The sequence below is a fragment of the Crocodylus porosus genome, unplaced genomic scaffold, assembly GCF_001723895.1.
Source record: "Crocodylus porosus isolate Cpor-Errol unplaced genomic scaffold, CroPor_comp1, whole genome shotgun sequence".
NCBI classification, from domain to species: domain Eukaryota; kingdom Metazoa; phylum Chordata; order Crocodylia; family Crocodylidae; genus Crocodylus; species Crocodylus porosus.
This window is the reverse complement of record NW_017728949.1, coordinates 45,180,265-45,202,327: the sequence shown is the minus strand read 5'-3', so window position 1 is coordinate 45,202,327 and position 22,063 is coordinate 45,180,265. Positions and strand designations below refer to the sequence as shown.

The 22,063-nt window shown below is 44.5% G+C and overlaps 1 protein-coding gene across 2 annotated transcripts in view; it reads left to right on the top strand.

Moving 5' to 3' along the window:
• CERS6 (ceramide synthase 6) overlaps nucleotides 1-22,063 on the top strand; it is a 219,689-nt gene that overhangs the window by 165,384 nt on the left and 32,242 nt on the right. For both annotated transcript variants that reach the window (XM_019554084.1, XM_019554085.1), the window contains exons 7-8: nucleotides 7,602-7,730; nucleotides 10,079-10,185. In XM_019554084.1, coding sequence (XP_019409629.1) covers nucleotides 7,602-7,730; nucleotides 10,079-10,185 — 236 coding nt within the window. The remainder of the gene's footprint in view (nucleotides 1-7,601; nucleotides 7,731-10,078; nucleotides 10,186-22,063) is intronic.

Here is a 22,063-nt window from a genome sequence, read left to right as displayed (position 1 = left end):
GCGCGTGGCTCTCCTCTGGACTCTCTCAAGCTTCTCCACATCCTTTTTGAATTGTGGAGCTCAAAACTGGACGCAGTACTCCAGCTGTGGCCTCACCAACCCTAGTTTCTAGGGTTGGAAGGGTCCTGAATAGATCATCAAGTCCAACCCCCTGCCCTGGGCAGGAACGAGTGCTGGGATCATAATACCCCAGCCAGATATCTATCCAACCTCCTCTTGAAGATCCCCAAGGTAGGGGAGAGCACCACCTCCCTTGGGAGCCCATTCCAGAGCCTGGTACCCCTAACCATAAAGTAATGTCTCCTGATATCAAGCCGGAACCTGCTCTCAATCAATTTGTGGCCGTTATTGCTTGTTATCCCAGGTGGTGCCTGAGAGAACAGAGCCTCACTTATTTTCTGCTGTTCCCTCCCCCCCACCAGTGAGTTTATAGACAGACACCAGATCCCCTCTCAGTCTTCTCTTGTGGAGGCTGAATGGATTCAGGACCTTTAGTTTATCTTCATAGGGCCTGGCCTGCTACGCCCCCCGACCATGCGCGTGGCCCTCCTCTGGACCCTCTCAAGGTTAACCACATCCCTCTTGAAGTGCAGCGCCCAGAACTGGACTCCTACTGCAGCCTGACCAGCACCCCATAGAGGAGAAGGATCACTTCCCTGGACCTGCTTGTGATGCACCTGTAGATGCACTACAAGGTGCCATTAGCCTTACTGACCACTTCCTCGCGTTGGCGGATCATCCGTCCTGGAGTCAACAATAATTCCAAGATCCCTTTCAGCCACTGTATTGTTGAGAAGGGTGTTCCCCAGCCTATAAGTATGTTGCAGGTTCCTTCTTCCTAGAAGCACCTTGCATTTCTCCGTGTTGAATTCCACTCTATTCCCATCCGCCCACCTCTGTAACCTATCTAGATCTAGTTGGATTCTGTCCCTCCCCTGCAGTGTGCCCACTTCTCCCCACATCTTTGTCACCAGCAAATTTGGACAGCGTGCTTTCCATGCCCACCTCCAAGTCGCTGATAAAGATGTTGAATAGCACAAGCCCAAGGAATGAGCCCTGGGGAACTGCACTGCCCACATCCCTCCAGATCGAAAATGACCCATCCACCACTACTCTCTGGGTGACCATCTAGCCAATTTGCCATCCATCTGACTGTAGAATCATAGAAGTAGGGTCAGAAGGGACCTTATAGATCTTCAAGTCCAACCCCCCGCCAGGGCAGGAGAGAAAAAAAAAAACTGGGCTCATATGATCCCAGGTAGGTAGGCATCAAGCCTCCTCTTAAAGACCCCCAGGGTAGGAGCCAGCACCACTTCCCTTGGAAGTTGGTTCCAGATCCTAGCCACCCTGACTGTGAAGTAGTTCTTATGGATGTCTAATCTAAACCTACTCTCCAACAACTTGTGGCCATTATTCCTTGTTATGCCGGGAGCGCTAGGGGAAACAAGGTCTCTCCCAAACCCTTCTGGTCCCCCTTAGTAAGTTTATAGATGCCTGTACAGGCATCAATGCCTCAGTCGCCTAGTGTTTTTGTGAGAATGGGGTGAGAAACAGTGCCAAAGGCCTTCTTGAAGTCCAGGTAGATGACATCTACCTCAATGCCTGTATCCAAGGACTTTGTAACCTGGTCGTAAAAGGAAACAGGGTTAGCCAGGCAGGATCCGCCCGCAATGAACCCATGTTGGTTGCCCCTGAGTGTTACCTCCCATGCTGGGCCCCCACAGATGTGCTCCATGATAATTTTCTCAAAGGTCTTCCTAAGGACTGAAGTAAGACTTCTTTTTTGGTACATCTGCCCTAATTCCTAGACTTCACAGTGGAAAGACAATAAACAATGAGAGAAGAAAACCAGGTCCGCTAAGGAGCTTATGACACTCTAACATCAACGAATGAAGTTTATGGACGTGCTTAATGATAAGGATGATAGAAGCGCATTTTGAGAGAGAGATTTTTTATTAAGGTTCCCTCTACACATGCAGGTAAAGATGCAATGGGATCTAATGCGCAGTCCACACAATCGTGCCTCCTGCAAGGCCACACATATATGGCAGGAGGTGTGATTGTATAGATTTTGCATCAGATCCCATTGTGTCTTATTGCCAGTGGGGAGGAACCCGATCCTAGGCTCAGGAAGCAAGTTCCCACAGGTCCCACAGCAGCCACAGTACCTCAGGCCTGGGGGTTTCATGCACCTCTCCGAGCTTGAGAGATTATGGCTGGGCATGGTGCATGCCTGTGGCTGGGAGCCCTGTCAGCTGATAGGTCCCAGCCATAGGGGAGACCCTGCTACACCTGCAAATTAAAGCTCAATAGTTATCAAGCTATAAATTTAGTACATATTTTCAAATTTTAAATTGATACTTGGTTGGAGCTTTTTATGGTGTGGTTAGTGCTTTGCACGTGTAGCTGGTCTCAAGGTAAGTGCATTATACCTATAGCATATAGAGGGGGCCTTGGAAAGTTTCCATAATCAAATGGAAAATAAATGTTGGCTCCTTAACATGTTTCTGGCTTGTTTTAATTCATCATGCTAGTGTACCATGTCAGAAGTACCACAACCTTATTTAGAAGGTCTCTTTGGTCACCTCACGAACTTCTTTAAGACATAAATGGTCTCTACTGGTGAAATATGAAGCATCTGAGTAAACTGGGGCTCCTCATTTGTCCTGGGAAATTCTATCCCCTATTCAGCTTGCTCAGTTAGCATACTTTGCTAAAGACCTCTGGGGACAATCTACACACTAAACCTCTTTCAGTCCCTCCCAGGTTCACTGTGTATGTAACAGGCTCAGCTTCCTTCACTTCTCAGCAGTGATTAAACTGATTAAAATAGCTTCTTCAAAAAATAAGCCTTAATTATTTACCCAGTTAAGCAGAGAAAAAGGATAAAAGTAACAAAAAGGCTTGGTTCTTACTTAATTCTTTCCTCTCAAGCTTTGGGTAAGTTCTGCTCGATACCATCCCCTTCCTCTTATGTGTGAGTGGTCAAAGTGCTGGTAGCATCCCCAGAGTCCCTCTGCTCAAGATTCATTTCCAACTGCTTGTGGCCAGCTTGAACCTGCTTCCTTCCTGAGCCAACATCTTTAATGGTTTGCGGCTAGTTCTGGGCCTGGGAAGAATAAACCTGGTTAGTCTCAGTGGAGCCAGGGAAGTGGGAGTTCCAAATTCCTGTAGTTACCCCTGTCTGGGACACTGTTTTCCCCTTAGCATCTCCTTTGATATACTCTGTGCAGTCTGGATGATTTAATGATCTGAGTCAATCAGTTGAGTTGCTTATTGTATTAAAAAAATTACTCACAGATCTTGCTCATCTGCTATATCCTACAGCTTGTGCTTTGTCCTCATATCTGAAGTTCTTTCAGTTACTGATGTCATTCCTTTATGCTTACATGTTCAACATTTCTTACATAAAATGAAAGAATGAAACAAATCTTTAAAAAGAGAGGTGTACATTTGTGTGAGGAAAAAGGTCACATAACCAGCAGATTTGTACATAAATGAAAAGTACTGCTCAAGAACATTGACTTATTAAAAATAAACCATAGTGTCAAAAATGCCTTAAAGAGCTCCAAAAAGAAGACTGAAAATGTAGTATTTTCTAAGTGTGAATGTGGCAGCTACAAAAACCAAAGTTCATCTGCTTTGTTCACACCACTATTTGGATTAAATACATGTTAACATAATCAAAAACCAGGAACCAAGACACAGTGTGGGAATGTTAGAGTGCTTTCATTTTCCAAATGTGCTCTCTTAGAGAAAAGATAAGTACTTAAGTGTACTGATCGTAGCTAGTTCAAATGGTCAGATATATGGTCTCAAATATCTGGACTGGATATGGGCTGGAAAGAGAGCAGGACTCAGAATGTAAAGCAGCATTTAATGCTGATTTTGTTTTTTATAATTTTAAGGAAATGAAATGAAGGTAGTGGTTTGAGGTGACTGCTGAACATATTGCATTATGCTTCAGTCAGAAGCATTAATGAAAAATCACCATAAGTAATTTGAGCATATATTTCTTTCTCCAAAAACAATTAAAAGCTGCCATACAAAGTTATGCATTTAGTATAATTTTTTAGCAGTCTTACTAGAGAAGGATAATGCAAGACGGTTCTCCTTCACACAATGACAGTCTTATTGAAGAAGGATAACACAAGAAGGTTATCCATCGTGCACATGGCACTTGTTAATATTTCCCAATACAGTGTTCAGCTGAGAATGGCTGTCCCTCATTTAATATTAACAAGACTTTTCAAACCAGAATTTGGTGCAGATCTCTCAGATAATCCTGCAGACACTATTTGCACTGTAAGGTAGATGCAAAACTAGCACCCAGATAGAAAATGTTTTGTTACGTTACTCAGTGGTGGATTAAGGTTTATTGGGGCCCTGGGCAAACAGAAAATTGGAGGCCCCCTGCAGCAGCTGAATTCCAGCGGGGGTGGGGTCCCCTTCCCTTCATGGTGCTGCTGCAACCAAGGGTGGGGGTGGGGCATGGCTGGAGTGGAGCTGAGCAGGGTGAGGGCAGATGCAAGCTGTGAGCTGCAGGCTTGGATCTCTCTGCTCTGCTACCTTTGCCCCGGGGGACCCACGTTTCTTGCCTGCCTGATAGCGGGAGGCAAAACTTGCCCCCCCCCCCCCCCACAGCTGCCAGACAGGTAGGGGATGTGCAGCCAGTTTGGGGCTCCTGGGTCAAAGGGAGCAGAACCCCAGGTCCGCAGCGGGCAGCCCACACCTGTCCTATGCACAAATCTGGGAGGTGGGGGGAAGGTCCCCCATGTCTTCCCCAGGGGGTGCACACAGAGGTGGGGAGCTGCTTCCCCTCCCCCCATGTCCCCTGAACGAGCCACCTGTAGCTCCATCCTGCTCCTTGCCCTAAGCCCAGATGCCCCTGCCCCTTCCCTACTCCCTCCCTCACCATGGGGGCCTTGATCTATCCCATCCCCCCCACACATACACCCCTCTCCCCCTATAGACTTACCTGCAGGGAGCTTCTCTCCACACTGCCTAGCTGTGTTTCTGGCCATGTGTAGCCGTGCACATGCAGGGAGTGCCCCCCTGCACCTCACTCCTGGCTGCCCCAAGCAGGATCCCTTGCAGGCTAGAATGCTGCCTGCCTGCAAGGGGAAACCTGCCACTTCCCAAGGAAACTCAGGCAGAGGCCCCTGGACCCAGGCCCCCCTGGTCCTAGCGTTAATCCTCTTATGATGTTACTCTAACTTTTTTTAATCAATGGTAGAATAGTTGTACCTCAGAGACATGACATAATAAAAATGCATCTGGGGCAGTCCTTTCCTACCCTTCCCTCCCTCCCATCCCTCCATACCTTCTGGCTTCAGTACTAGGCAGGATGCAAGAACAGCAGCAAGCAGCAGCCAGACACTGTCATGGGATGCCAGGTATTGTAGTTTTGTAGAGTGACAGTGGATTAGATGACAGTGGACTAATTAGATAACTATAATTATATTATATTCATCCCTTCAGGCCACTGGCATGGAGTGCTTCCCTAACTCTGCCTTGGCCCAGTGCACATGTGCTCCCAGCACAGCAGTGGACTCTCCACATGTGGCTCCAGGTCACTAGTAGGGATTAGGAACCACTGGACCCAGTTCTTCTCTTAGTTACCTGGGGGATCCCCTCTGAACTCCAGCCGTGGAGCTTTAAGGAATAGAGTCTGGGGTCGCCTGGTCAGCAGGGAGGAGGCGCACTGTATGGGTGGGAAAGCAGGGGATGAACAAAAGGATGCATAAGCCTGGGGAGGAGAGAGGGAGCAGGCCATGGGGTGCTGCGGCATGTTTATCTGCCACCACTACAAACAGGTGGAACAGCACCACATACCTCCCATAGAGTCAGGCTGTATGGCAGGAGCCTGTTGTGTTGCTGCAGCCCTTCCTGGGCTGACTTTGCCTGGTGTCTCCTAGAAACAGAAGTATGCTGGCCTAGTGGAACTGCACCTCATGCCTCACTTTTCAGGAGGCAGGTCAGGGCTGAACTGGGAAGAGCTGCATCAGAAGCGGCCCATCTGCCCCCATAATGTAATGAAAGCAGGCACACCCTTCTGCTGCAGCCATTTCTTAGTTTGGCTCCAAGTTGCCTCCTGAAAATGAAAGTGCATGAGACACTTTCACCCTGCAGCAGCAGTCTGAGTGTTTTGGCACCCTGGGCAGGTTCTTGCAGTGCCCTGTGGTACCTTAAGACCCTGGTTGAGAACTACCATACTAGACCTCACTCAGTGAAGAATTGAGCCTCACTGGTGTTTGGAGAAATAAACACCAATAATGTTTGTCATTTGATACTGAAAAAGGAAGAACTTTTATAAGCAAAGAGGGTAAGTGTTTTGTTGTGTTGCATTAGTCTTTCAACCCTCACTTTTCCTGTTTTCTGGGAGTTCAGAAGGTGGAATGGGAGGACCACTGGCAAGGCATTTCCATGTCACAACCTTGTAAACTCTGACCTGAACACTGAACTGAAAGTGGCATTCAGGAAGGGTGTGGGGCTACTTTGTGGCACACCTATCAAGAGGGTTGGCCCACACCGATGCAGGCTGCAGGCTACAGTCTAGACATACCCTAAGTCAGAGTCCCCAGTACTTTTCTCCAGTCTTAGAATTTCAGTACCTTTTGTTTGGTGTTTTGGTTTTATTTTTCCATCAAAATAAATCTGTTTAACACCAGTTCAGCAGCTAAAAATGTCCCTTTCTCCCGAGTTCAGAGTTTTCAGCAGAAAATTATATTGTTTTCCAGCTCTTGCACAGCACAGGCTATCTGCCCAGGAGTCACAAAGAACCAGCCTTTCTCTAACTGGCTCCTTTCAGAATCACACTTCTCAGCTTCTTCCCTAGAAGTTGTAATATGAGTTGGGCTCTTTGCTGTGATCAAGGGACTCCTGCAGGAGACTCCCTGCAGCTTTCACTACCAGTGGCTCTAATTTGTTGGCTCTAAGGAAGGCCAAGTGATCCTGAAGACTCACCAATGCAGCAGGTTGTCACAGATGGGGGCTAAATTCATTAGAGGGTCTTCCCACTCAGTGATACGTTTGGAAGAGTAGCTTCTATTTTTTTTTAAAAAGGTAGTGATGGGATCCTCAGCTCAAGGAAATCTGAAATATATGTTAGTGCGTGAAGTGTAGCCTTTAATACCATAGAAATGTATGTTCTTGTTTCTGTCTACTGTAAATGCACTCAATCCTTATAACAGTATCTGAAGCAGTATCCCACTTTTCTGTATTGTAAGCTGATTAGGGAATAAGAGAGAGAGTATAATTTGGAGTTGCATGTACATGTGCCTTTTGAAACTAATTTTGGCTGTAAACGCTTTATTTCATTAGGTTTAATTGCTGTGAACTGAGAGATGTAAATATTGCTTTATTCTTGATAATGCATTTGTATTTACTTAACACACAATAACTATTTGATTCAATCTAAATAAAATGAATAGTTGTATATTTGGTGTTCAGAGAATTATGCAGAATCTTTTATGCATTGTAACTGCTCACCCTGATTCTAAACTTTAAAAAGCACCCATCTATTTGGGTAAGGATGCTAAATCTCCCACACAATATCTCACTGTGGTTTTTCTTATTATTATTCTTCTTTGCCGCTCCAGGATTTCAGCATCATGTTCACACATCACATTGTTACAATCATGTTGATAAACATTTCCTATATAAACAACTGGATCCGAGCAGGAACCATGACCCTTTGTCTTCATGATTTAGCTGACGTGGTACTGGAGGTGAGATTGCTCAAGTGTCATCAGTGTCTGTCCTGTTCAAAATGTCAAAGAACCATGCTAATTGTATAAGCATTTTATTCAGTTAGCGTGGAACTCCCTCTGCCTTGAAACTACCAGAGACTAAGCATGGACATCTTTCCAGAAGTGTTGTAAGACCTTATTTGGGTAGGCATTTAGCAAGCAATTCTAAATTTAATTACTGTTAGGTAGTTTTTGGTGTATAATTTATTTTATATTGTACACGTTTTAGAAGTTATTTCTAACTTATTAGTTTAGTAAACCTATAGTTTATTATTGTAAGCTGCCCTGAGCCTTTACTGAGAAGGGCAGCGTATAAATCTAATAAATAATTCTGTGTCCTGTTAATGCGCAAACATATAGGTATGATCCTATCTTCCCCATGCTAAAGAGCATTTCCCAGGACAAAGTATATTCTAGATAGCAGAGCAAAAACTTGTATAGTGCATTTTCTTGCCAAAAGTGTAACACACTCTTTGAAGAAACCTATACATTATGGCTTTGGGCCTCAGAGTTGGCTTAGGACCCACACTGGATGGGAACTAGTGCAGATAATCCTCAGGTGATATAGAGCCATTATCGACACTCCTATGCTTCCTCATCAACCCTCATCATCAAACTAGAGGTTTGGCCAGGAAAAGGACAAGGGCTTTATGCCCAGATGATCTCCAGCTGTTGTAAAGCTACATTAGAAGTATGCATTAGAATATACTTTCAGTCAGTAGATCACAAAAAAGCTTAGATTCACCACTGAACCCACACTGAGCAGCACTAAGCATTCCCTGTGTGCAGGTCAGACTCAGAGCCTATTATTATTTTATATAAAAAGACATTTTATAGAGGTTGTTGCAGTAACCCTGTTTCAATAACATTTTGCACTTCTAAATCAAGGTCTTCCTGAGTTCTGCAATTGGGTTTAGCCTACACCAGTGGTTCTAGTATTTTTAGACCTAAGGCACCTCTCATTAAACTCAAGGAATCCCTAGAAAAGTACCAGCTCTTAGTTTTCACTTGTCTTTTGACAACAGAAAAGTAATAAAGCAGCTTTTCTGTTGCAAAGAACTTGGAAGAACCACAACAAATCCGAATGCAAATTTACTTGGGAGTAATTACTGTGCAGTACAGAGAGCAAACGTGCTCCTAGTGAGCTGGGCAGCAGGGGGTGGGAGATGAGCTGCCTGCTGCCAGGGTGGGCTTCACCACTGGAGTCTGGACGGAGACCATGTCCCCCTGCCCTGGCAGCAGGAAGCTCCCAGCCCGCGCTCCACAATCAGCATCTAGGTGCTAGCCCTATGTTCCCTGCTAGCCCCTGGCTGCTGCAAGGGGCCAGGGCAGAGCTGTTGGGGGCCGGGGCAGGCTACTGCTGTGAGCAGCAAATCTGATCCTGCTTACTGGCACACCTGCCTGGGGTGGGTTTACTCTACTCACCCCAGAGCATTTACACATGTAGAAGAACCCAGTGTTGATTCAGTTCTATCTTGTTTCATTTGTGAAATCCAGCATAAGCTTGGCACAAACTGGTACTGAAATGTGAATCCAAAACTATATAAAGCCAAGTTCTATTGTACTTTGCCATGGACTTTCCATCTAAAAATATATTCAGAAAATCAGAAAGTTATATGCAAAAAATATAGCTCTTGTACTATGTACACGCTGATGTGTAAACTGTTACTTTTAATTTGAAGATCAGCCATAGCATACACTAAGTGTCTATTGTGGATGAATTAAGTGCTGTCCTTTAGGCTGTAGCAGTAGCATTGCTGGGCACTTTCTTCAGAATCCATTGAATTTCCTAGCCTGCTTGCTGAAGCTAGGAAATCATTTTTCAAGTGATTGCTGGGTATCCAAGATGGAGTTAGAAAAGAGGAAATCAGTGCAGGTCAGAGTAGGGAAGGAAAGAAAAAGGGAAGTTGTTCAATAAGAGAGTAGCACTGAGGGAGAATTTGATGTTTCATTATGCTAGAATAATAGATGCAAAAGGAACACAGTAAGCAGGTAAAGAGAAAGATAAGGTTGAGGAGCAGGGACTATTTAGGGGACTGAGGGGACTGAAACGAGAATGATGTAAAAGAGTCAGTTGGGTAAGAAACAAGGATTCTCCTTTCCTTTTATGTAACATCTTTTTTTTTTTTTCCTTGAGGAAATGAACCATTTTCTTGGTAGCAGGGAAATCAAGCCACTGTCAGCTAGAGCAATATTATTGCTGGCCCATTTGGTCAAAATGTTGCTCCCTTTCAGTTTCATTGTTAAATGTAACTTAGGACAGGGGGCAAGGGGCCTGAAGTGTCATCAAAAATGAATTGATCACTCTCCATTCCTTTTTTTTGCAGGCTGCCAAAATGGCAAACTACTGCAAGTATCAAAAACTGAGTGACTTCCTGTTCATCACATTTGCAGTTGTCTTCATTGTCAGTAGACTTTTCGTGTATCCATTTTGGTGAGTAAGCACGCCTCTTTCATCATGTACTCAGCACTAACAAGCTTGGTAATAAGTCCTGGTAGCATACAATCTCCTGATACTTTTACAGCCAGGGATATAGCAGAACGGCAGTTTTGCCTCCTTTTTCTTTAGAGAGCAACGGTGACATCAAGATGATCCCTGTGCAGTTTTATGGAGGCCCTTTAAAAGATAGGAACAAAAACTATTTACTTAAACACACACCTGGTTTACATGTACATATACCAAACCCATTCCCCTACATCCCCCTTCCAAATCCAGTCCAACAATTTCTGCTTGAGAGCTCATTAATATAAGAGAAGGATCAGGCAAAGGTGTTTTTTGGAAAATATATCCCTAGCAGTTAATTATGATAAAATGGGGAAAAAATGTCAACTAGTTTGGGCAATACAGCAGTGCTTTGGTGAACCTTAATCATTTCTGTGATGACCCCTGATCATTGCTGTGCTCAGAGCTGAAGAAACGTCATGAATTAATTTCAAAAATTTACCAGTACAGAAATGTAAACTGTTTGAGCCTTCAGGTTTTTCCTTTTGCTTTTTCTTCTTCCTTTTCCTTAAGTAGGATGGGTTTGTTTATTTTAAACACACAAACAAATGAGCAAAACCTTATTGAATATCTTACCCAGCCTGTCTTAACCAATTCTTAACATTCAGGAAATGAAGTCAACTAATTTCTCTAACCTGTGCGCCACCACTTTGACAGAAGCGATATGGTTTCCTCCAACCACCTTTCTCTGTTTTAACATCAAAACACTGAATACAAAGTTTAGCCAAATGAATTACCCCAGAGATATATGTGGCTACAGGCATCATCCTCTCCAAAAACTCAGTATGAAAGCAGAATAGGTATCTGTACCCTGCTTAATGGAAAGTAAGTGCATTTTCCTCTGCAATTTCCTACACTTTATAATGCTTTTAGAGGAAAATTATATTTACTCTCTTTTGAGAACTCTGAGTTTTCATTATAGAGCTGCTTACTACATTTAGCTATCGCTGTAGCTCTTTAATAACAATTGAGCCCCGTTGTATGTTGTTTGAAAGGGCAAGGAAAAAATGCCAACTTTGGATTTTCTGTTAGGCTTTTCAAACACAAAAGTTTACTAGAGCACTGGTATGTGCTAGCTTTGCTGAATGCTTAACAGGAAGCAGTTTAATTTAACCTAAAGCTTTTCACCTAAACTATTGCTAGGGATCTTTTTAGTGGTTGTTTAGCACAGTTGGTTAGAGCATGGTGCTATTAACACCAAGGTTGCAGTTTTCATCCTCAGTTGGACTAGGTGATCTCTTGAGGTCCCTTCCAGCCTTATTTTTCTATGGAAGATTTCTCTCAATTTCACTTGAAGTAAATACTCAGAAAATAGATCTATTTAAGACATCTAAAGAGTTAGCAGGGTCAGAAATTCCTCATCCTTCACAACCCCACAGTTGTACTTGAGCTAAGTGTTAGGGCACAGCCTGAAATATTTAAAATAAGTTTGTGTTTATAAAATGAATTGATGCTGAAGGGAAGACTCACTCCTTTGGCCAAATTCTTTGTAATACTCCAGCCACTTCTCATATTATGCAAGCAAACTATAACTTACTAAGCTGATGGGCAGTTCACATTGGTAATACCACAACTTTTAAGATAGAAGCTAACATTGCAGGAAGGTCATGTGTAATGTGAACCCAAATTGTGCAATGGCATGGCTGTGCCGCTGTTTTGGCATGTCCATGACTGCTGGTATGAAGTATACTGCACCCATTCGCTCCCACCTATTCACCCCGTTCACATCAAATCCTGGGGGGAAGGCGATAAAGCTGCATTAAAGTGATTCTGATTTTGTGCACAGAAACATTCTTCAGCATGTTTATTAGCAAACGCTTAAAGCAAATAGATGGTAGCTGTGTTACTTCATTTCCAGAAATAGGTGCACAGAAAGCAAGAGTGAGTGGGAAGGGTGTGCTTAACAGTGGTGCTGATGAGCAAGACTTGGATGTAAAGGAAGCAAGCCCTATGTTTCCTTACATTAGGGGTTGTGAACTGGGGGTATGTGTACCCCTGGGGGTACTTTGAAAGGTCCCAGGGGGTATGCAGAGGTGGGTGGGAACAGAGCGCCACCACCCTGTGCTGCTACCTGACAGGAGTAGGGCTGGGGTGGGTCAAGAGCAAGGCCACACAGAAGCTGCGCTGCCACCACTCGCCACACCCCTGCTCCGTGTCTGGCCACTTGCCACACTCTCCCCCCACTTTGTCTGACCACTTGCCACACTGCCCCAGGGGTACCCTTATTAAAAAGGGGCTTGCTGGGGGTACACTTATTAAAAAGGTTGAAAACCCCTGCTTTACACCACTCATTTAGCCTGCTATTGCATACAGAATTTCAAAAGATGGAGATTATCAGTGTTGCATCATGTAGCAGGTGTCAACATCTGCGCTTGAGTCCTGATTTGAGCATAGTTTTGTGGTGTGCACAAGTATTCTCTTATACTTTTGATCAAAGCCTCATCTGAGTCTAGGTCTGTAGGAGGACAGGCCAAGGAGTCAGCTCAGTAAAAGAAAAAGTGGAATAAAGTCACAGAGAGGGAAAGTTTAGCTATACAGAAACATTCCCCTTTACTGTTAAGCCAAAAGCAGGTCCTTGGTGCTATTTACCAGGTTGAAGAGGGCAGCCATCTACAACTGAGAATGTGATCAACAGCTGGAAAGGAGGCATTGGAGAATGTCTGCGCCATTACAGTGAAGTGTGTCACAGCAATGTAGTTGCATAATAATAGGTATCTACCTCACATAGAGCTTCTAAAATACTTTGTTATAAACAGTACAGTTATGGACAAGAATATTTTAACTGCAGACAAACTTTGGTGTGTTCTGGGAAGGCACAACACCATCACTGAGAGGTAAAAATGGAGTTGTTAATTCTTCCAGTCTGTTCTGGCTAGAGTGACACAGAAACACCTGATAAAACAACATAGTAGTCCAAGTCCTTCCTAACCAATAACTCATGTTTGGGTGTGTTTTAATTTACTGATGGTGATGGTGGCAAAACTCTTCACTGTATTTAGAATCTAGAGAATGTTTCCTTGCCAATTATAACTATTGTAAGGTAGTCCCAATTGGGTGTTAATTCCTATGAGTTACAGGTTTTGATGGTGATTCAGCATTTGGTCCACAATGTTGATTTTTAGCATAAAGCATTGTTTAGCAGCCTAGGTACTTTTGTCTTTTAGTCCTCCTCCTACTTTGCTGCACATGTTATATGGCTCCTTTCTTCCAGGCATACCATTCTTCCTTGCAGCTTCAGTTTTGCTAGTTTTAGCTCCAGACCCTGCAAACTGCTTGTATTTTGTTTCATCTAGAAGTGACCACTGGTAGGTAAATCAAAGCTAGCTCCTTGATAACTGGCTTCTGTAGGCTTCCTTGGTGTCTGGTCATTTCTTGGTAGACCACCAGTGGTCCCAGGGCTTTAGGCTTAGAAAAGCTGAATTAGGCAATTAAATTCCATATCGTCACAACTACACCACCCCAGAATCTATGCAAATAGACTTGCATTTCCTATAATCTCTGCATCACACTGTGCTCATAGCTATTGCTGCCCCTTCCCCTCTTACCTTTCTACTCCCTCATCTATCTTGCTTGTTTAACTTACTAGCTTTTTTTAAAACCAGGACAGCAACCTTTAATTTTAAACTTGGCTGATAAGCTCCTACCTTATTAATGTTAGTAAAATAAAACTATTATACTAAACTAATAAATTATACACGGTTAATAATAATGCAACACTTTGGAATTGTTACGTTTTTTATATATGCTAAGTCTTATTACAGCAATAATTATAGCTTACCATACAAGTATTATTGAAGAGGCAAGTAACAAGACACTTAGTGAGGTGCAGCTTAAAACTATTGTTGATTGCTACGTTAAAGTCTCTGGAGAGATGTATTCAGTGTCTTGTCAAACACACAATGTATTATCAGTTGCCTTGGCACCTAGATAAAATTGTTTTGGAATTTGCAGCATTTTCTATGCAAAGCATATTACATACAGTAGGATACTGCAAATATGCTAACAAACCTTAGGTACAAATGCAATTGAAACGGCTATAAAGGTGACCTCTGGACCACCTGTGCTTTAAAATATGTTGCTTTGTGCCAAATGTATGCTGGAGTACATCTACACAAAAAGATGGCTACTCTGCCAGGGATGAGTTGTTCAGAGTGGGGGTTTTTTAACAACCACTAGCCTATTGCTGCATCTGACTAGGCTGCAGCACAGCAGCTCCATGGAGATCAAATAGCATGATGATACTGTGTTTTGCCAGCATGCAAGTTATGGTAATTATTTAGTCAATGACCACATGCATAACTTGGATTATTACTTATTAATACATCAATTCCTTGTTTACTTTACATGCAGCCCCAAAGATAAGCAAGGCTGCTACTAGCCATGCTAAAAACATTTTACATATTAGCAAGCTATTACATAAAACATCCACCAGCAAAAAAAAATCAGGGGGTTGTGTTTAGGTTCTTTCTGTGATCCTACGTTCTTTTTAACCAAGAATAGAAACATAGCCAGGCCCTTGTTTAACTTGCTATCAACAAAATGTGGTAGTGAAGTTGCATATTTTATTTTCACCAGACCCCTAATACTAAAAGTGCTGCCTGTGTTTTTCAGCTTATTGGTTAAGACAAAAGGCTTACTACATCTAGGTTTATTTTAAAATAATATGATGAAGTCCCTTTCTGAAGATGCCCTACAAATTTGTGTTATCCTTGCAAGGGGCAGAATACCATAGTTATATGTCTTGACATGCTGTGTTATTACCTTGCCTATTAGAGATATATCAAAGCAAGAACTAGTTGTCTAATTACCCCAGGCTTTGTCCAGTGCCAGCACAAATATCTCTAGAACTAGCAGGATAACATAGTGCAAGTTCTCTATGGCTTGATCACTTACACAGGTTTCCCTCACTTGATGCAGGTTCTGTATATGCAAATTTGCTCTTATGCCATGATACTTCTTATACCCAAAATTTGCTATATGCGAGGTAAATTTATTCTTATGCAATTGGCATAGGAGTGCTCTCCCCTCCCCCAAGCAGGTAAGTCTGTGGGGGGGAGGAGAAAGGGCCATGGGGCTGCTCACCCCAGACCCTACTGCAGCGGCCCCAGGAATGACCAATACCAGCTGCCTGCAGCTGCTGGGCTGCTCTGCACCTCAAACTCCCTGGGGCTCTGCTTGCCCCCGCTCACCACAGCCCCTGGGCTGTGCCATGCCATGGTGAGCTGTGCTGTGCCCCAAACCCCCTGGGGCTCTGCTTGTCTCCACTCACACCAGGCCCTGCTGCAGTGGCCCCGGAAATGGCTGACACCACCTGCAAAGGGAACTGTCGGTGGGTGGATGGTGGTGGGGGGGGTGTGCAGCTTGTGTTGCTATGCACACCCTGGGAGGTCTGTGGGGTGCACCAGGCTCTTCTGGGGGGCATGTGCTCCTGGATCTGTGCACAGGACAAGAGCAGGCTGCCACCTTCCCCGAGCACCAGGAAAATCCCGGTGCCACCACCAGCCCCAGCTGGCAGCGGCAGCCTGCTCTCCTGCCACGCGCAGATCCGGGGACATGTGCCCCCCGGGAAGAGCCCAGCACAGCCCGCAGCCCTCCCAGGGTGCACGTAGCAGCAAGAGCCGTGCCCCACCACCCTATGTCCACTGACAGTTCCCCCTGTTTTGCTTCCCACTGCAGCCCCGCTTGCAGCCCTGGGGCTACGCTGTGCCCTTCCCCCTGCCCCTTCCCTTGTCCCAGCCTCACTTCCTCCCTACCTCACTGCCACGGGAGCATATCCCTATTTGTTACCTTATAAACCGGATTCCCTTTATGCAAATTCAATTTATGCAGTTTTCTGCAAACACATGTAGTGCATAAAGTGAGGGAAACCTGTAGAGTGTTATGAAATTTCTGACCCTAGCCCAGAATTTCAATGCACATAAACCACTTTCAAAATAACCGAAGCCAGTTTAAGATAAACCTGGATGGATGTATCATAGAATCATAGAAGTAGGGTTGGAAGGGACCTTATAGATCTTCAAGTCTGACCCCCCCACCTGAGCAGGAGAAAAACTGGGCTCAGATAACTCCAGCCAGGTAGGCATCAAGCTTCTTCTTAAAGACCCAGCAGGGTAGGAGCCAGCACCACTTCCCTTGGAAGTTGGTTCCAGATCCTAGCCACCCTCACAGTGAAGTAGTGTCTGATCTAAACCTACTCTCCAACAACTTGTGGCTGTTGTTCCTTGTTAGGCCAGGGGGCGCTAGGGGAAACAAGGTCTCTCCCAAACCCTTCTGGTCCCCCTTAGTGAGTTTATAGGTAGTCAGTCACCAGGTCCCCCTCAGCCTTCTCTTGCAAAGGCTGAACAGGTTCAGGTCTCACAGTCTCTCATTGTAAAGTCTGCCCTGTAGTGCCCGGATCATGCGGGTGGCCCTCCTCTGGACCCTCTCCATGTTGTCCACATCATGTTGTCTCTGTTCCACATCATGTTGTCTCTGGTCCTTCATCAGACTTAACTGATTTAGGTTAAATCAGTTTTTTGAACTTCTGTGCCAGATCCCCTCCCGATTCAAGTTAACTCACAGTCCCCTAGCACCCAGGATACTTTGCACCTCCCCTGCAAACCCTCCCTCACAGAGTGAGCTGGTTAGCCTTGGCCCAAGCTGTCTGCTCCAGCGCAGCAGGGAGGCATGCTCTAGAGCCTCCCAGCTTCCGGCCTGAGCCACCACAGGCATATGGCTGCATTTCCAGAATCAGAAGTGAATGTCTGTTCACTTGATTATTGGTTTATTCTGTATAGGTTAGACTAACCTGCAAAGATTGAATCGATTCAGCCTTAGGCCTTTTGACTGTCTGTACTTGGCCTATGAGTCTGCAAACTGCCTGATTGGCAGAAGGGCATGCTTAATTTGTTTGACACTGCGTAATTTGTAGCCATGACTCGGCTGTTCACTTGAGTGCTGAAAGTCTGATGCACACCATAAAAATTGTTTCTCTCTCACACCAGCTGAAAAACAAACCTATTAGAAGCCTTCTGCTATCTTGAACATAAAATTGCTCTTCATTATTTTTTTTTTTCTTTTACCACCATGATTTTTGTACCTTTATTTTGGATTCCAGTTCTTCTGTTTTGCGGGGGATATTATTATTCATTCATTTAGCACTTTAAGGTAAGTTGTCTTATATTACAGAAAAGAAAATAGACAACACAAGAAAAATAAGAGTGTCCCAAAGAGCACACAGTCTGATAGGAGAACTTGCATGACTCGTTTATCTATCAAGATAGTGTTGTAAAATCAAGTTCTCCCAAAACATACCAAAAGTAAGAATCACAGTTTGGCACAAAAATGCCTTTGAAAGTGGATTTTGGAAAATGGCCTAAAGGAAGAAAGGGAAGCTGTGTGTCAGCTGGGGGTGTGTTTCAGGCTGAGGGGGTAGAATGTCAGTAACGTATGGTTACTGGTCTCTAAACATTGCCACCATTCTTATACCTTATCAAAAATCATTATTTTATTCTAAAATAATATGAGGAAGCCCCCTTCTAAAGGTGCACTATAAATCTATGGTGTCATTGCAAAGATAATAGTAGTTAGTGTCTTATGCATCCTCTGTTATTACCTTAATCAGCTAGAGGTATATCAAGGCTAGAACCAATGGTCTAAATCTAGGATCTGTGCATGGACTCTAAAAGCTGAAATCTTCATGTGTGTTCACAAAATCAAGATTCAGAAGTGCCAGCTTTGCAGCAGTGTTGCAGGCTAATTCATATAGGGGTTAAGTCCCCACCTGTGAAGAATATCAGGGATTCATGAGCCTGCCACTACCAAATAGTAGGCCAGGTTCCAATCTGCCATGCCCTAAGCTTTGCTCGCCAGAGAAGATCATGCTGTGAAATGGGCCAGCAAACAAGCATGTCTGTTTCATTCACTGTTTAGCATGCAGAAGTGGAGGATTCGACTGCTTTATACTATATAAATATTTACATAATAGTAGTTCAGTTGCCACAAGGTTTAAAATGTGTGTGATACAATGTAAAACTAATGCTGTAATTAACCGCAAAAAATTCTGTTGAATCGCAAGTCCCCACTTCTTCCCAGTATGCTGATCAGCTGCATCAGATTCTGATACCATTGCGTCTCTTGTGCTCCGGCTTGGCATGAGCTCTACTTAATTTTACATTGGAGGTTCTAATAGAGTTCATACTGTATCAATTGCTGTTGTTTGAAAGCTGCTTTGCAGTGGGACAATGGCACAGAGCTAGGCAATTAGGCGTATATTTAGCTGTCTTTCCACAGGCATCTGGAGTTCATTTCAGCAATAATTCAAAAAGCCCCAGGACACTTTCTGCCTCCCGCTGCTAGGTGAATGTAGGAGTAAAGCTGCTATTTTCACTGACAGTTCTCCACCTCATGTGTACTCAGTGTTCCAGCAAATTACAATGTAAAACACAGTTTTCTACATATCAGGGTGAACAGGATGACTTCTCAAGTGATGTGAGCTGACATGGGGAATTAAAACCCCTCCAAACTTAGGGTATGGATGTAAATGGGGACCCAGTGTTAGGATAGTTGGTTTGGACAGAGCAGTTTCAGACTTATTATCATTTTATTAAGTCTTACAGTTCTTTTACTCTGGCTTGTCACTTGAATAAACTTATTCTTTTGTTGGTTTAATATCATAAAAGGAATAGGACGCTTTCTTTTTTAAAGCCCAGACACAAATTGTTCTAATGTTTAAAAAAAAAAACCCCAATAACCAATCTCCATCATTTTATGAAGTATTGAAAATGGATATATCCCCTTCTTTCTTATAAAAATGGAGACCCATCACACTAGCCCTAAACTTCCAGCTCCTGTTGCTGAGTACTAAATTAAATCACAAATCCCATTCCTGCACAGTAGGCCCAGGGCACGTGGGAACATTGCTTACAGTGAGCAGTCTTCTGGGAAAATGTGGTGTTCTTATTTGATGCACAAAGCTCTTGGGTCAGAAGTGATATCTTTTATTAGAGCAAATAAATAGTAGCAAAAAAATTATTCATTTGCAAGCTTTCAGGTACATACACCCTTCTTCAGGCTGAAGAAAATTCAAAGATTGTAAAAGTTCTTCTAGGTAGAAAAGAAACTTCATTTTGCACAGAGGAAGTAGAGGGTGGAAGTTTATTACTTTTGGTATTGATGTTTCCCTGTTCTTATTGAAGTTTCTTTTCGTCTTGCATGTTGGTAAAGGGGCTACTAGCTGGAGTTTGAGTTCTCCAAGATAGCAGTGGGCCAGGAAAGACAGAAGATTGGTAGACTAAACCGTTCAGCCTCTCATAACTTCAGAAAGCAGCTGGTGATGGAGGTACAGATCCTTTTTAATTTTGAGGACAAAAAGATTGTAGGGACATTGTAAGAAAGCCAAGCCAACATTCAGATTTGAGAGAGAGAGAGAGTGTGTGGATAGCATTCAGATACACATCTTATTTGATGAAACTGAGGGTTAGATTATGTTTTAATCATTCCATTTTGTATATAATAAAAATCAAATAATGTTGGATTTTCAAGAGTTCATGTAAGCACTCCACATTTCTACTACAGATGATCTGGGCATTTATGTGGTTGGGAAAGCTCTAGGACCAATTCCATGAAAAAGAAGCGATTACAGTCCCTCCTCAGAACAGGAAGGCCTTTGTGAGCATTATGTCTCTAGGTGGAACTAGGTGGAAACAACGCTAATGAAGAGAGACTTAAAAACAGCATAGCGCATAAGTGTTTGTAGATTAGAATGCAATCCACTGAAGCAATTCAGCAGACTGAGCTTCTCTCAGAAAAAAAGGAGTGTAAGAGATGTTATGTTGTTTCTGTTCTAATCCACTTCCCTTTTGTTACGAGCCCATACAGAGCTTAGCAAAATGAAATCCCCATCTGATCTAGAGCCTCGGTGTAACTGCAATAAAATCACATACCTCTTTTTGAGATGAATCATTGTGCTAAGTCTCTTTTTATAAAAGTATTTGTAATAGCATTTAATATCATCTTACATCATGAGTGATGTTATTTTGATCCCCTAGGCCAAGATTTTATTTATCAGCATGTACAGTATTTTTGTCTAAAAAGATGAAATGGGTTTGTGATGCACCAAGAGTCTCAATGAGCACACAATATAATACATGACAGATGTGCATACACTGATTTGGAAATAAAATGAGATTTGGCGTCATTGCAGAATTGCAAGTGAAAATCTGGTTTAAGCCATCCATAGTAAATACTGCCACGTTCAGTATGCTCTATGGCTTAAAAAAAAATCTTGGACAGCTACAGTTTTGCCCAGGCAATCCAAGCAGTGTCTATCTCTTGGCTCAACTCACATTCTAACAGCGCAATTATAAAAGCTTCCATTATAAAAGCTCCATTTTCATGTGGTAGCATTCTTAATGTAGATAGTACCTTCCTTATTTAAAGCTGATGGACACAATTAATTAGCAACCCCCTTTGAGAATTAATCAGAAAGAAGATTCAGTAAAGTTTCTAAAATGCATCTAGATAAAAATGTCCATCTTTTCATAAGCTGCTGCAGCATTTGGATTCTAGAGGTTTTTCTGTGCTAACAAATCCAGAATTGTAGTCCATTTCCCTTCTAATGCAAGTCCTCCAAGTCTTTAGACTTTAGCTGCTCTTCAGTAGTTCTTTCAATTTGTAAGCTCACCTGAGAGCGTGCACTAGTTCAGGGCAGTGAACCAGCACTAGTTGGTTCCAAGGGCACTAGGACTTAGGAGAAGCCTGGCAGGCTTCCACAACAGCAAGGCCTGCCTTGCCCCTCCCCACCGCACCCCACCCTGTCAGCGGGGGCTTCTGGCCTGGGAGCGGGTAGCTGTCCCATGAAGGGGGAAGGGGAGAGAAGGGCAGAGGGGGACCCTGGGCAGGGAAGGAGCCCGGAGAAAAGTGGCCCTGGGAAAAGCTGAGCGCGAGGGGGGGAAAGCAGCCCCTCGCCCACCCCATACCCAGCACCCCACGCTACAGCTGCTTGCAGCCCGCATGGGGCTGCCTGTCCTTGCTCCAGACAGTCCCATGTGGGCTGCAAATGGCTGCACATGGGGCACCGGGCAGAGGGCAGGCGAGGGGCTGCTTCTTCCCCGCCATGCTCAGCACCACCTTGTAACCCAGCCCTGCTGCCAGCCTGGGCCCCATGCCAACTCCAGCCTCACCTGTCAGGGCTGTGCATGGCAAAAGCAGCTGCGGCCCCCCCGCTTGTCGCATCAGGCAGTGTTTGTCGCTGTTGCCTCTGTGCTGCCCAGCATGTGAGCTCCGGGCAGGCAGCAGTGGCAAACACTGCCTGGCACAGCAAGTGGGGGGGCAGCTGATGCTGCTGACAGGCGACCCCGGAGCTGGCTTGGAGCCTAGGCCAGGTTACAAGCTAGTGCTAAGCATGGGGAAAAGTGGCCCCTCGCTCACCCTATGGCCAGTGTCCTATGGAATGGGGCTGTCTGTGCCTGCTTCAGACAGTCCCATGTCAGCTGCGAGCTCCTGCAGCAGGGAGTGCCAGCCATCGAGCAGATGAGGGGGCCGCTTTCCCCATGCTCAGCACCAGCTTCTTTCCTGCCGGCGAGCAGGGGGTTGGGGCTGTATGCTGCTCCCCGCCTGTACCACAGGGCTGGGGGACATTGTGTGTGAGTGGGCACAGGAGCGAGTGGGAACATGGGGCTTGCACAGGTGTCCCAAGTCCAGCGCCAGTGGGGCCCAGAGCAGGGTGGCAGGAGCACAGGGTCCCAGCTGGCAGGGGCTCTCTGGAGCCAGGCCAGTACCCCCCTCTCCCTGCTGATGCAGCCCAGCCCAGCTCCACCAACCCCTGCCA